This window comes from Nothobranchius furzeri, chromosome 12 (assembly GCF_043380555.1).
Source record: "Nothobranchius furzeri strain GRZ-AD chromosome 12, NfurGRZ-RIMD1, whole genome shotgun sequence".
Taxonomy (NCBI): Eukaryota; Metazoa; Chordata; class Actinopteri; order Cyprinodontiformes; family Nothobranchiidae; genus Nothobranchius; species Nothobranchius furzeri.
Window position 1 is genome coordinate 35,091,549 of NC_091752.1, and position 16,471 is coordinate 35,108,019.

The 16,471-nt window shown below is 40.4% G+C and overlaps 1 protein-coding gene across 25 annotated transcripts in view; it reads left to right on the top strand.

The window, feature by feature from the left end:
* kcnma1a (potassium large conductance calcium-activated channel, subfamily M, alpha member 1a) overlaps positions 1 to 16,471 on the top strand; it is a 209,374-nt gene that overhangs the window by 81,202 nt on the left and 111,701 nt on the right. For all 25 annotated transcript variants that reach the window (XM_015944934.3, XM_054750364.2, XM_054750361.2 and 22 more), the window contains exon 3: positions 1,310 to 1,371. In XM_015944934.3, coding sequence (XP_015800420.3) covers positions 1,310 to 1,371 — 62 coding nt within the window. The remainder of the gene's footprint in view (positions 1 to 1,309; positions 1,372 to 16,471) is intronic.

Consider the following 16,471-nt stretch of genomic DNA (forward strand, 5'->3'; position numbering starts at 1 on the left):
CAGCAGAACCTGAGCTCAGCATTTCAACAGGTTATTCAATACGGTAAAGATCCAAATCTTACAAGACAGTTTTGTTTCAGCAACCGGAAATTACAAACTGCGTCACGACAAATCAAAACACTAAACGGAGACAAGAGCCTAACTGGTACAGAAATAAAAAGAGAAAATGATGAGTGTTCCATTATATATAATATTTATTTATTTATTTATTTATTGCATGAGAGTGTATGATGCAGACATCCAAAGTATCCTCTCCTACATCAGTGCAGAAATCTGCATCTTCTTCCACTCTTTTGTGGAAATATTCCAACGTGCAACAACCCACCCAAACCAGTAAAGTGCACTTGCAAACACAAGCAGTCACATCACAGTTATCGCCACTATCATCATAATCACTATTTACAACAGCTGACTATTGTGTTGATGCACAATGCTTCCTCCCTTGTGTTCCTCATTCAGCTTTTTCACAAAAGACGTCCACTGTCCCTCTGGTAATTTGATCTTTCCTTATTGATGATGGGAACTTGACCACTTTCAGGGGAATTCTCCTTTGTATTCGTTCAATGCATAGTGGCCGATGAACGACCCGGCTGCATTGTTAATAGTTTGCAGCAAAATTTGCCAATGATGACCCAACGTTTTATCTTTAATATGGATACATGAGATTTTAGGGCAAACCCCCCCCCGAAATTAACATACATCTGAAACTTTTCCCTGATTTATTACGTCTACCGTTGGAGAGATGGGAAAAGAGTAGGCCTATGTGAGAAGTGTGACTGTGGAGTGAACAACTGCTAAAAAGCTGAGCAGTTACTAGTGAACATGCAGCGATGAGCTGAAGAAATAAGAAGCACCATCATCTTAAACTGACCCAGTTATCCTATCATAGCAGCCAGTCCAGGTCATTCACCACCTCCTCCCCTCCTCTTTCTGCCCAGAGTTACTAAAAGGAATGCATGTGAATGTCTGTGGAGGATCACAGAGCAGGGAGACAGTTTAGCTGCATAGATTTCATGGATTGTTCTGTTATTACAACAAACCTAATGCCCCCAGCCCCATTGAACATGTGGTTTTAAAACAACAATGGATGTTTGTGATTGCTCTTTACTGATCTCTGGTATGTTTTTTGGTGTCACTGCACACAACCGAGATCCATCAACAATGATGGTGACAGATACAGGTGAAACTGGAAAAATGAGAATATGGTTCAAAAGTCTGTTTATTTCAGTACAGAAGGCAGTTCTTTCCTATACAGCAAAGCAATCCGTGAAATCAACAAACTAATGTTTGTCTCATCTTTCTTCCTCAGGTGGTGTTGGTCTTTGCACTCAGCATTGGAGCCCTTGGAATATACTTCATCGACTCTTCAGAGTAAGTACTGATGAGACATTTGAGCTGAAGTCAAAGCTGAAGCCAAATTATTGCTCATCCTTTAGCACTGATAGTGTATTTAATAACAGAAAGACCTGATCACACTTGTTGTTTAGATTATTGGCCTGCAAGCTTTATCTGATGTGTGTGTGTGTGTGTGTGTGTGTGTGTGTGTGTGCGTGTGTTCACATCTTGACAAAAAGTGGGCTGGAGCAATGTGTTTATATGAACACAAACATAGACAGGTCTATATTTGATGTTTTGTCAATGGGAGCCCCATCAGTTTCCATGGCAGCAGTACTACTTAGTGTCTGTGTTGCAAAGCCTGCTCCACATCTGAGCACAGGATTTAGGATATTGTCGGTTTTTGGAAATTTCTTGCTGGCAGTCACCCAGAGACAGATTGCAGCCCTGGCATTGCTCCCATAACCATCGCAGCCTTTCATGCATTCAAAGGGATATTAAGTATTTGAGATTTGGTCTCTGTTGTGCACCAAAGTGCTTTGAGTCAGGCTGCTACAGCATCTTGTAGGATGTAAAAGCTTAAAAAAACATTTCACTCAGTCTAATTTACTTTAATTGGTGGTGTGATTTTAAAACTGACTCTGGTGCCTGCAGTACTCCGATAATTAATGGAGGCTGTGTGAATGAAAGAGGGGAAAGTGACTGATCTGCCCCTCAGCTGGATCATCTCCTCCCTCCATTCACAGCATGCAGCATCCAGAAAGAGTCAAGCAGGTTTTTGAACCCTTTTCTTCGGTGATCCCCAATGCGCTGCAGTCCTGCCTCTGCATGGCCTCGGCCATTGATACTGGTTTCATGCTCATGAAGGCAGTGATAGAATAAGCACGCAGCTGCTTGTGTGAGCTTAAATGTGTGTGTGTGTGTGTGTGAGAGAGAGAGAGAGAGAGAGAGAGAGAGGGAGAGGGAGAGAGAGAGAGTGTGTGTGTGTGTGTGTGTGAGAGAGAGAGAGAGAGAGAGAGAGAGAGAGAGAGAGAGAGAGAGAGAGAGAGAGAGAGAGAGAGAGAGAGAGAGAGAGAGTTTGTGCCACTGTTAAGTTGGTGGGAAGAACAGAGTTTTCTTCCAAGTTTCGGAAGTTTCTTGTTAGTGGCTTCCCCTGATTGTCAGTGGCGCTGAGCTGCTGTTATTTTAAAGTTAAGAGTAAGCCCAGAAAGCTAACACCTGCCTTGTTTTCCCTTTAAAACACCACACTATATTAGCTAGCATGCTAAAGGTGGGGAACATGAAACGGGTGGGAGGAGGTTCAGTTTGGTTCGGAGTTGGTTCTGAAAGCTTTGACCTCAACAGCAGCGTGCGTGTGTGTGTGTGTGCGTGCGTGTGTGTGTTTGTGTGTTTGTGTCGCAAGCCAGTGTTGTACCACTTTCTGCAACTATCAGTTTCTTTTCTGCCTCTAGGGAGGAACCTGAAGGAAGGGGGTCACTCATTTGATCCCCGCCCCATGTAGCTTGCTTCAACTGCACTTACCCAAAAATGTACATTGCTCTTTTCAGTAGTGTACAAAAAAATTACATGTTTATGTTTATGTATTTAGCAGATGCCTAAATACATGTGTATTTAGATTTAAGGGCTATGGTTTGCTCCCAGTTATTATCAGATTATACTGTTTCAGCTTCTGCAAGTGCAGATTTAATAACTTGTTTATATACCGGACTCAATCCAGATGGATTATCAGGAAAATAAAGTACCATGAGCATCAAAAAGACTAAATAAAATTCTAATGCATGCCATCTTCATTCTATTTAGAAGTGGTTTATTCTGAAGTGAGATGTTGGCTTTTTGGAGCTTTAAAACATTTCTGAAGGGAAAAAAATGTTAGCACCTTAATCATTACTTTATGTTCATATAGCAAAACCATGTTTTTGAACTTTTCTATGGCAAACTTTTAATCTTTTAGTTGTTTTTCCACCACTAGGCACTATAAACAACAATTTATTGCAGTCAGAAACATTTTTACTCCAAGCTTAAATCATTTTATGTGCTTTACTGCACCCAAACAACTGAGACCAGACTCGGTGGGGCTGCTTTTCACAAAGATTACAAACATTACTCTGTGCCTTTTTGTCTGGACTTTATTTCATGCACCACTGATTTACCAAACTAAGCCTCAGATTTACTGCAGTGTCTGGTGCTCAGGAAGGTCTATTGCAAGGGAACCATAACTTAATATCCATAGAAGACACTGTGCTACTTCTTCATCATATATTTTCCGTTTTATTTGGATGTTGTGAGGGCTATTTCTACAAAGGAAATGCAATAATTTGTGGGGTTTTTTACACTTTCATTGTAAGTTTGACTGTGAAATTATATCCCTGAGGAAAATAAGTCTAAAACACCCAGGATTGCTGTAAAAAAATTCAAAGAAGTGCATCTAAATAGCAATGCAATTTTTTTTGTCTTATCTCTCAGCACCAATGGAAAATAATTCCTGGTATGAATTCAGTCACCCACTTGTACCTCAGGATAAAAACCTTTACTTCCTCCTCCACATTTCAGCTTTTTTTGTATACTACCATTACCCCATTTTGCTCTCATCTGCTTGTGGCACTTTTGCTCTGTTAAGTCAAAAATTTGGGATGGAGACAAAAATGTGCACATCTTAAAAGTTCTAAAATGTCAAGTGATCACCAGGGACTCAAAATAGTTTGTAATTCTGTTTTCAACGGCAATCATAATCAATAATGATATTGTAAAATTATTTATTGCTTTCAGTAACTGCAGTTACATTTATTATCTACTTTAAGTTGTGCATTTTGATAATTGGTGAAAGTAGGTTAGGGTTTCTGGAATAACTTCAGAGGTCACAACGTCTTTACAAAAAATCACAATTCAACACCAATGAAAAGGTAAATGGCCTGTATGCATACAGCACCTTCTAATGCCCTACGACCCGCAAGTCTCTTTGCAGTACATTAATCATTCAAACCCCCCCCCCCCCACACACACACACACACACACACACACACACACTGGTAGTGATCAGCTACATTGTAGCCACAGCTGCTCTCAGGAGCACGGACAGAAGCGAGGCTGCTGTACACAGGTGCCACCACTCTGACCACCACCAGCAGGTAAAGTGGGTTAAGTGCCTTGCCCAAGGACGTGATTGCAACAGACTTAGCGGGATGCAAACCTGTAACCCTCCAGTTATGGGGCAGGCACTTAATTCCTCTGCCACCATCAACAAATACAGTTTACACAGATATGATGTGCAAAGAAGAGGGAATATTAGTGTTGGACACGTTTAGATTTTATCTCAATACAGGCACTTTAATGATTTATGGTACACGTACTTGAAATATACTTTTTGTGCACCTTTATTTTTAAGTCAAATTTTAAGAGGACAAATTAGTAAAGGTTTTGTTTTGTTTATTACCCTAAGCGAAAAACAATTTAAATATTTGTAAAATTAAAGAGTTACAGTATGAAAAGTCAACAGCAGAAAAATAAAGTGCAAACAATTATTTAATCTTTGTTCAAGAAATATAAAATATCTAAACAGTAACATCTAACAGCCAAAACTTAGATTTGTTTCAGTATTTTTTATTCTGCAAACCTGGAAGTGTTTTAATCTAGAGGCGGGCTGTTTGTGAGTGAGACCCTACAGTCCCATGATGTGCAGCAGCGTAAGCAATGGAGCTATCAAAATATGATGCCAAATATTTTCTGATACTAGTATGTGCTAGGTTGATACTAAAGAGGTCCAACGTTCCGGTACCCAGCCCCAGAAACCACAATAGAAATAGAATCTAAAACATAATAAAGTTCAGTAGACCTTCTGTTCCTGCCTGTAATATTCCTCTCTGCACATCTCAGTGTATTTCTGTGTAAGTTGGCCTCCCGAAGGCATTGCCCTGATCTCTTTGTGCTCTCATTTAGCTGTAGCTCCTCGTCATTGTGATTAGCTCAGTCTTCTCATTAGACCGTGCACATCCTCTCTGAGGGGGATACTGACCAACCCATGGCAGGTTTGGCCCACCCTAGGGCTATCTCACATCCTAAATAGTCCACAGCTTCTTTTTCATCTTTTTAACACCAGCTGAAACATGTGATGGACTCACCAGTTATTTATTAACATTTAATCTTTCCAACCTAAATATCTCAAGTTTTCAGAGATAGTATAACTCAAATGTGTCAGGCTTGCCATCAAGGTTAAAAAGCTAAGATTTCAAATGGTCTTATAGTAAAAAAATGGCAAATGGGCTTGATTTGATATAGCGTCATCTAGAGTTGTACAGTCCCCCAAGGCTCTTTACAACACAACCAGTTATTCAAACACACGCACGCACGCACGCACGTGCACGCACGCACACACACACGCACGCACACACACACACCCGTCAGCTACAATCTCAAAAGGCTTTCTTTCAATGACAACTATGCAGATGTCATCTGAATATCATTTCTAATAACTGGATGCTCCAATGAGCTCAAGGTGCATTCTTTACCACACGGTAAAAATGCTACGTAGATGCCCTTCTCTCCTCTTTTCCTCTTTGCTATTAAATAGGGATATGTATTGGTTAGATTCTGGTGATACGATACATATCACAATAAAGGGGAGATGATACAATATATCACTATATGTTACGATACATTCAGTCAGATGATATTAGTGATTATTTTAGACTGAATTTATTGTAGGAAAATTCAATAAACAGTCCAAACTGATACTTAACATGTTCAACATGAGGTATTTGAACCATAATAGAGGGATTTACATTTCAATGGTAGAAAAAAAACCCTTGCACACTGCTACCAACTAGCGGTTGGTGTTTGGATTGCACCAAAAGAAAAGAAAATACACAAATGTTTGCATGTAAGTTCTTCCAAAATTAGATACACAACTTTTGAATATCGATATAATATTGCAGGAAAAACATCACGATATATTGTGATATCAATATTTTCTTATATCTGTACTATTAAATGTTAATGATTCAAGAATCAATAAGAATAAATAATTACAGGTCACTCATTTAATGAAAGCAATTACTCTACCAAATTTTGAAGATACACACACCAGTCTCATGCCAGTTGGATAAAGTGAACATGTTTCTAAGATTCTTCTGAAAAGGCAAAGCCTTACAGTTCAGTGCCTGTAGTTACAGCAAAAGGGACATTTGGGAACAGAAAATAAGTGCATTGGGGTTGGATTTTTGAGGTCTGGTGCTGTGATAGGATTTTTATTTTCATTTTTTGTCCACTTCAGTGGTGAAAGAGTGTTTTAGGTGAACGGACACACAAACACATATGTCTTGTACACTGTGGGTAAAATGTTGTAGAAAATGCACCTTTCTGGACAGTAGACACCTGTCACCCCAGAGATGCTTTGCCTCCATCATTCTGCATTGGAGCAGAAGGAAAATACTGAAGACCCTTAAAAGGGAATGGATAGATTGTGCGTCCTTTTAGCTGAAAACAGAGGTGATTGTCTTCGACTTGGCCTCCTTGTTTATGAATGAATGAAAATGCAGCATCAGTAAAAGGGCTGTCCATCTGTTTGTTTTCACTAAGTGGTTGTTTATCATAGTGTGCATGATAATGCACAAAAAGACACTGCCTGTTCTATTTCTCTGCAGTGCACTTCCGTTGCCAAACTGGTGCTATTTTGATCGTATTTTCAATAAGAGGATACTGCGTCCTTTTCCACCCACATTTGAATCTGCTTTAATACCTTGGCTCATCTTTTATCCTTCATCCCGTCTTTTTCCTCCTCTGTGCTCCCATGAAACAAAGAGAAATGTAGGACAAAGTCTCTGCAGGCTGCTCTCAAAGGGATGCCCTTGTTCCTGTTCCACTTCTGCTTCTATTTCTCTCCCCTCTCAATCCCCTGCGCCACTCAGGCAGACTTGTGTGTACACTTGCACAGTCACGTTAACTTGCAGAAGAACTTCTGTGTACTTGTGTCTCTGGGAGGCCTTCTATGCATCTGTAACTCTATCATTAGTGAGCGATCAATGACCCCGCCAAAAAAAGAAGTAGTGCCTGATGACTAATTAATGGGGTAAGGTGAGAAATAAGGCAAAGGTGTGAGATATGCTTGGTAGACTTTGTGGCAATGTAGGGTAGTAAAATGACCTCTTTTCCTTTGAGTGTTGACAGGGCTTGGGTGTTGAGGCCAGGATATCTAAGTCTCCCTCTGAATCAGACACACCATATACACCGAGTACAGTGGTGTGAAAAGTTCTTCTATAGACTCTTAAATGCTTAACCATAATTGTTTTTCTTATCAGTCCAACACAGTGGTAGTGGTGTGATAGTCTGGGGCTATTTTGCTGCTTCAGGACTTGGATGACTTTGATGGAACCATGGTTTCTGCTCTTTGCTAAATAAAATCCCAAGGGAGGACCTTTGAGCTAAAAGCAGAAATTCAGAATTTGTTGTCATCGGGCACCATCTAGAGGCAGAAAAGCATATCACAACTTAAAGAGCAAGTAACGTCTAAATTAACTTTTTTTTTTGCTGATGAACTGTATACATGAGTGTCTAATAGTGTTTTAAATGTGTGTATTCGTTATTTTAGCATTCTGGTGCATTTTCTTTAAAAATTAAAAATTCTGCCTAAATACCACAGTATAGCACCACCTTCAGCTTAAAACATAGAGTTTGAGTCATTTTGAATACACTTTAGCCAATGGCTAAAGAGAAAGATACTACGTAAACCAGTAGAGTACTATGTAGCAGCTCTGTGTCAAAGTTATAAAAGCATCGGGAGTCTCGGCCACGCCTTGTGGCGAGTTGGGAGTTGGATTTGCAAGCGAGTGTAGGACGGTTAGCGGTAGTTCAGCATTAGCATATAGCATTAGCATATCCTAATCTTTAGCATAGCGTTTAGTGTTATACATACTTGTTTAGTGTTAGCTTGGCTGTTAGATATTGTAGTTTAGTTAGTGTTTGGCTGTTAGTGTAATTAGGAAAGCAGTTCGGGTTTAGTGCTCCATATCGTGTTACTATGATGAGAAGGTGTACCGTAGTGTGGTTGCGGTGGCTCTGTGGGGTTGCACTCCTTTCCACTGGACTTAGAAATTAGGCGCCAGTGATTTTGCGCAATCAGTGTCTGGAAGACAGTCAGCTCCCACCTGGTGCTGTAGTTTGCAACCAGCATTTTACCCGCGATTCCTTCGCCAACATGATGGAGTTTGAACTGGGTTGTTCTGCACGTCTCCTTTTGAAGAGGGAGTCCGTGCTCACCGTGGCTCTTCTGCGATTTAGATGAAGCCCACCGACTCTGCTCCCCCACCATGGCGGGCTCCAGTCTGAGGTGAGTAAGCTAAATAAAAGTTTCAACATCTTCTAAAGACAATTCCCTACCTAAATGCAAAGTTTGAGAGACGTGGTTCACTTAATTTAGCTAATATCAGTCTGCACTGCCTTCAGGCAGATTTGTCAAGTTCACAAAATGTGGAACGGGATGTAAGGTTAGAATCAGCGGCGAATCAAAACATATCTCGAAGCCCTGGCCAACAAAACGGTCCACATGACTATTACTGTCAGGCTCGGAGAAAATTCGGGTTGTTTTTGTGTCAGTCGGTAATTCTGCTAACAGTGGCTCTAACTAACGCAGCACTAGTTGACAGACAGCATTACAGCGTGAAATCCAGCTTTACACCACAGTGTGACCCGATTCTGTGAGGAATTCTGTTCAGGAGGTCGCACTGCAGCAGACTAACTTGAGCCCAGGGCTCCTGGAGAGCTGCTATCCAGCATGTTTCAGTGATTTTCCTGCTTTAACAGGTTAGATTAGCTGCTAAGCAGCTCAGCTATTTGTTGCTGATTAAAACCAGGTGTGTTGAAGCAGATAAACCTCTTAAACATGCTGAATACTAGCTCTCTAGGGTCGTGGAGCCAAACCCTGCAGCTAATCTAATGCTATGGCTAACGGCTACTTACCATTCAGAGCTGGTTCTGTTGGGTCGTTTCCGGTAGTTTCAGGCAACTCACAAGCTCAAAACAATAAGGCTCAGGTCCGCTTGTCTCCTCCAAATAGACTTGGTCCCTTTCTTCTTGAGTGTCTGGGTAAGGAGGGGGAGAAACGTCCTCCACTTCTAATGACTGCTCAGAGTGAAGGGAGCTAGCATCGTCTCGTTACCGTCTTCGTCACTGCCGCGGCTCCGCCCTCTCGGTCCGCCAGGCAACGCCTACTAATGTTGCAGTTTTTAAAATTGATCTGTGGGTGGAGAAGGACTCTGAGGCACACTTGACCTGCTCTTTAAACTCCTCTGTACTTCTGTGATTGCAGCCCAAAACAATGCCTCTCATTTGTGAGCACACGGTAGGACAGTTGAACGTTACTGACATCTTTTATTATTGTCCGTCAAAAAAACTTTAAATCGTCGGAAAATATGACTGACGTGCCTCTTCTCTGATCCTGCCAAAATAAAATAAACCTCCTGAAAACCACAAATTTGCCCGTTGATAATTTGCTCAGAATCGATGAAACCGACATTTTTTTCAATAATCCATCAGAGATCATCTCCGCAGCAGCTGCCCGCAGGAGCACTTCTTTGGGGTATTTTAATAGATCTAATAGTGCACTGCAAGCTTAAGCAGCTGTATTACAAATATGAGGTCACTTAAAGGGACTGAAAAGAAGTTTGAAGTTTTTATACTCGCTATCGCCACTCAGGCCTAACGCGTAACTGCAGCTTCAAAAGTAAGCTCGTGCATGAGGTGTGCATGCTGTACGTGCACACTCCTTAACGAAAATAACAGCTGAGACAGTCCTGTGTGTGTGTGTGGCCCGGGGGACAGAAGAACACAGCAAATTAATAAAAATAATGTGCCTCTGTCTCTGCAGCTGCACTTTCTCGTTGGCCGGCCGAACGTGCAGTGTGTGTATGTGTGTGTGACCTGGAGGACAGAGGACAGGAGAACATGCAGCTAATTAATTAAATAATTTGGTTCTGTACCTTTCTCTTCAGCACAGCCGACAAAGGTTTAAGATGGGTCAGTCCTCCTGCGTGCTCAGATCCCTTCCCTTGCTTGAAAAATTGTTCCAAAATGAAAGTTGAACCCACATCTTTTTTATCCGTGAATTCAATGCTTTTCGATGAGTCTCAAATAAAAATTTGGGCATCTTACTGTAAAAATATATCATTAATGTAAAAACGAAACTCCAAATAACAAATTGTGTTCTCAACTGTAGTCAAACCCAGGTCTTCTGCATGAGAGTCAGACACCTTACTAGGTGAGCTAAAGCGCCAATCATGTTCAATCTATCTGTAACATTTATATCCTTGATGACAGCTGAAACAATCCAAAGAACAGTTCGGAGCGAAAATGGCTATTTTATTGCTAATTTGCAGGAAATATCTAGAAGAAAGTTCTACAGAAAGTAGCTAAGGGTCCTCAGAAATGTAGCTAGGTTCATCACTAGGCGTTAGGAACAGCGACAAAGTCGCTGAGTTGGCACTGCCTCTCTCTCTCTCTGCTGCTAAAGCTACGGATAGTAAATGCTACGGGCTATGCCTGAGCGTGAACACGCATGAAGCAGCCTGCTCGACCCGAGCAGCTCTCTTTTTATGTGATTTTACAGAAAAACAGGCAATGACAGTAAAAATGCCAGGGCTCCTTCTACAGGACCAGGGCATTGCAGGAGAATGTATGAAGAAGAAATTAATTATTTCTATGCATGTTTTGACTGTCAAACTTCCTTATAGTCCCTTTAATATAATTTCCTATTATTGTGATATTGTGTGCTGAACTTAAACACCAGACAGAATGACATTTTGTCCTCAACAGCGGTTTCTCAGAGTACTTTAACAAACAGCTGAGATTAACCCCTCTCTCTCTCTCTCTCTCTCTCTCTCTCTCGCTCTCGCTCTCTCTCTCGCTCTCTCTCTCTCTCTCGCTCTCTCTCTCTCTCTCTCTCCCCCCCTCCCTCCCTCCAGTGGGATGCAATAGTAGACTTGTTAATCTTCATGATTTTCCAGTATAAATCAGTGCTTGTTAATATAAAGAAATTTCAGTTAAATGCATTATATAGAGACACACACAGTGATTTTTGAGAAGCGAAACTAAGTTTATAGTATTTAAAGAAAGTGTGTAATGATTTTTTTAAATCAAAATTAGGCAGGTTCATAAATTTGGGCATCACAACAAAGAATTAACTCAGTATTTCGTAGATGCTCCTTTTGCAACAGTAACAGCCTCTAAATGCTTCCTACAGCTACTAAAGAGTAAGTAAGTAAATTTTATTTATATAGCACTTATCACAGACATAGAATCACAAAGTGCTCCACATAGATCAAAATTAAACATAAAATCGTAAAATTAGAATGATTTAAAAACAGAAATAGATTAACATCAGAAAATATTAAGCCATAAAACTAAATAAATTCATAAACAGATGAAAGAGGATTACATATTTGAGTTAAAAATGAGAAAACAAAATATTTCTGTAAAAGCAGCTTTAAATAACAGGGTATTTAGCTGTCCAGACTGTCAATACTACTTAAGGATTAAAAATCATTCCAAAGTCGGGGTGCAACAGCCTAGAAGGAGCGATCAACTCGACTTTTATATCTGGTCTTTGGAACTTCTAGAAGGTTCTGGTGGGTGAACCTGAGGGCTCGGTTTGGAGCATAAGGCTTTACCAATTCAGTAATATAGGGAGGAGCTTGACCATGTAGAGCATTGAAAGTTATAATCAGGATACTAAAATGAATTCTAAAGTTAATGGGGAACCAGTGCAGAGACACAGAATAGGAATGATGTGAGCTCTTCTGTTTGCTCCAGTTAGAAGCCTTGCTGCAGAGTTATGGACCAACTGAAGACAATCAAGGGCTTTTATGTAAAAACATGTGAAGAGTGTGTTACAGTTATCTAGACGGGAGGAGATAAAGGCGTAGATAACCATTTCAAGTTCATGTTTTGACACCAAACTTTGCGGTTTGGAGATATTTCTTAAGTGATAAAACAGTTTTGGACCAATGTTTTTGAGTGGCCTTCAAGAGACATTGATTGGTCAAAAACAACTCCCAAATTGCTCAAGTTTGTCTTGACTGCAGAGGATAAATGAGCAAGTTCTTGACTAATCGGGGGAACCATGCTCATGAGAGTCTGGTATTTTGGTATTTTTGGACCATTTGTCTTTACAAAACCACTCTAGTTCATTCAGGTTTGATGGCTTTTGAGCATGGACAGCTCTCTTTACCTCACACCACAGATTGTCAATAATATTCAGGTCTGGGGACTGAGATGGCCATTCCAGAACATTCTACTTGCTCCTCTGCACAAATGCCTTTGTAGATTCTGTGCATTGTGTAGGGTTGTTGTCTTGTTGAAAGATCCAGCCCCGGTGCAGCTTTAGCTTTGTCACTGATTCCTGGACATTGGTCTCCAGAGTCTGCTGATATTGAGTGGAATCCATGCGTCCCTCAACTTTAACAAAATTCCCAGTCGCTGCACTGGCCACACCCCCCCACAGCATGATGGAACCACCACCATGCTTTACTGTAAGTAGCAGGTGGTTTTCTTGGAATGCTGGTACTTTTTCCTCCATGCACAACCCCCCATGTTATGCCACGCTTCCTCTACATCACTCTCACATACAGCATCTCCTTGTGTAAAGTGCACCGAATAGTTGAACTATGAACAGTAACTCCAGGTTAAGACTATTAATTTTATGGATTTATGAAATATACATAAATTCTGGAGGGGTCTCTGGATAAAATAAAAAAATAAATTTGCACAGAAAAGAGGGACAAAATTCCTCCCCTGTGATGCGACAGACCCATTGCCTCTTGTATCAAACTCTTTTGATACAACTTTTAATCCCTACCAATGGATTTACAACCAGGTAATACACCACAGGGTCAGTTTCTTCTGCACTCAGAGCCAGGTTTGTTGGGATGGTTTTTTCCCCTTTAGGAAATTGAAAATGTATTTGAAGTTTACTCAAATTGTCTTTGTCTCCTAATAAACATTTAAATGTAACAAAAAAAATGTTTTCCCACATCAAAGGAAATGGCATCTATAGTATGACCCCATGTCCCCGTTTCCTCAGATTTAATCTTCAAATTATAGCAATGACTAAAATATGTATTGCTTTTATTGGCATTTTTATTAGTATTTTTTCATCCACTTATCAAATGTCAACCTTGTACTCATAAATGCGTCATTATTAAAATGCCTCTGCCCAAACTTGATGTGCCAGATGTTTGTTCATCTGAAGCATCTGGGAAGTTTTCCAGACTGATTGGAGAAGTGCAGACACTTCATAAGAATACTTGGCAGACTATGTGATTGGATAAACCCTCTTAATCATCAATCTAAAGAAAGCAAACAATTATAATTTGGTTGGTCAGGTAGGATACTATAAAGTTTGTTTAAACAGATAAAAGCAAGAATAAATAAAAATACTGTGGAGGAGGCACAAAAATGTTCTGGAAAGACTTTAAAATTAGCAACTTTGCTAATTTACATAAATGATCTGAATTCTGCTGCACCATTTAATATACAATGAAATCCTAAAATGTATATTTCAGAAGAGTAGTGAGATTCTGGAACAAAACAAAAAAAAAACCCATTTATTAATTGACTCTTTTTTTGATGCTCTATATAAAGTGGTTTCTTTTAGTGATGGGGATATTTTTATTTACGGACTGCTCGTGACAAAAATAAATGACTCCTTCATAGTGGAAATGCCTGCAGTAGGATGCGAGCCGTTTGCATTCACACAAAAAGTGATTCATCTATTTTTAGCCTCCCTGGATGGCTTTTATTTGTCCGGTTTCCTTTCAGGGACCAAAGTGCTCCTTAGTTTAGAGACAGTTCCCCAAACTATATCAGTCAAGTACAAATGTAGTCTTCTTTCATCTTCACCTTCTTACCATTTCCTGTTCTCACCTCTTTTTTTCCCAGAAGTTTAACATGAAAGGCAGACATTTCAAAATCAACCACTATTTGTTTATTCTGAACACATTTTTTTCAATGTGCACTGACAAAATTAAGCAACAGCTCAGCCTGCACACAGGCTTTCTGGAGCAGTTAGGCATTTGTGAGGCATGAAGAATGACTCACATTTGGTGTGTGTTGCACCGTGATTGTGAGCATTAGTCAAGTGGGCAGCAGTGCATTGTTATTGTTTTCTCAGGGGGACAACCTTGCTGTTGCTTCTGCAGTTATCCAAGGTCATGAGCTGACTGATGAAGGACCCTCTCCTGCTGACTGACTGAAGATGTTTGAAACTATTTTTAGAACGTCATCGTCAACATGCTGATTTGCCCTTGAGAACAAATAAGTTTTACGTCTCTGGTTGCATTGTCGGGAGTTACTGGTTGGAGAAGGTTAAAGCAGAGGTACATTTTGTCCTGAAATGGCTCACATGCAGAGAAAATATTGAGCGGCTGGGTTTTAGAGCTTATCACTAAAACGCAGCGTCTCTAACATTCAGTATGATGTCATCAGGGTCCGAAATTAAATTTTTTACTCACCGGCCAAGTTTGCTGGTAGATGATGAAAATCTACCGGCCAAGCATTTTTTACCAGCCAAAATTCTAAATGATTTAGATCTACCTAAAGCATGTTATTCTATATTATGTTGATTCCAAACAGAGTGACAAAGTAATTAAAACATCAATTAATAAGAAAAACAACTCTTTTGTCATTTTTACTATTTATTTATTTATTTATAGAGATGTTTTTATGAACTCTTTCATTGAAATCTAGTCAGACTCCTTGTTTTCTCTGTCCATGAAGTCTGGCCTCCTGTTGCTGACACCGTCGTTGTGCCAAAGCATTACAGCCTCATTTAGTCCTTGATCTCTGGAGAACACAGCTGCACCATGAGAATATCTGAAAGTGTGTCAGGGCTAGGGTTGTCACGGTAGCCGGTGTAGCGGTAAACCCCAGTAAAAAAAAGTTGACAATAATAATAACCGTCTTGTTTAAAAAAAAAAACAAAAAAAATCTCGATGGATTACCGTGGCTGCGGTGTAGGCGCGGTGACCCTTACCAGCCACCGTATCATCTGCTGAAGTTGCCGGCGGCACATGCGCGCTTTGTTGTTTACGACCAAAACTTTCTTTAAGCTAAAGCTGAAATAATGGCAGGAGGAGACGGCATCACTCGGGACATTTATTATCCCTCAAAGAAGACAAAGTCGGAAGTATGGGCATTTTTTGGATATTTGAAGAATGCCGAGGGACAGTTGTCTGTGAAAGGCAGCAACGCTACGTGGCCATCATAATGTAGCCATTGTCTCACGACTCCGCCATCTCCAGTTCGCCACTTTTCACAAAATCTTCTGGTTTTCACTGGTCCTGGTGGTTTTTCTTCCAGTTCGACAAGTTTTCCTTTGGACGGCTGGCTGACTCCAGTTAAAAACCGCCACATTTCACCGCTAGTTTTAACGCAAAGCTAACTGCTAACTTGATAAACTGATTGAATGGGATAGGTAGAAATGACGTTGGATGCGGCGCTCACGTTTCGCGTACGTTTGTGTACGTTGCATACAGGCGGGAGGAGTATCAGACATCCATGGAAGATGACTGATAAACATAACTAATTTGGTGCAAACATTTACTCGCCAGGTGGCAGAGCTCAAAAATTTACTCGCCAAATGGAGCAATTTGCTCGCATTTGGTGCGTGGCGAGTGTTAATTTCGGACCCTGGATGTCATCCTAGGGCTGGGTAATAAATCGGAAATTTATCGTTATCGAAATTTCCGACTCTTATCGAGATCATTTTTCCCATGTCAATAAATTTGATAATAAAAAAAAATCAAAAGATGTGTGTAGGTTGGCAACGTTCATGTCCCTTTAGGAAGCTGTACCATCTTGAGTCACGTAAAAATGTGACTTAACGTAATACATGTGACAGCCCCATCTAGTGGACAACTTTTGTTTCTGCACATACCTGTAGTTATTGTCCATTTATCGTTATCTAGGGGAAATCCTCATTATACCATGAAATTCATTTTAGGCCATATCGCCCAGTCCTATGTCATTCTTATAGGTCTTTATCTCCTCTCTTGATTAAAACAATGAAAATGTCTTTGGGACATTTTTTGTCTCTACCTCCCTCCATGTGCTGCTCCTGTTGTGTCCTCCTCCTGTCAGACTGGGTGGTGTAACC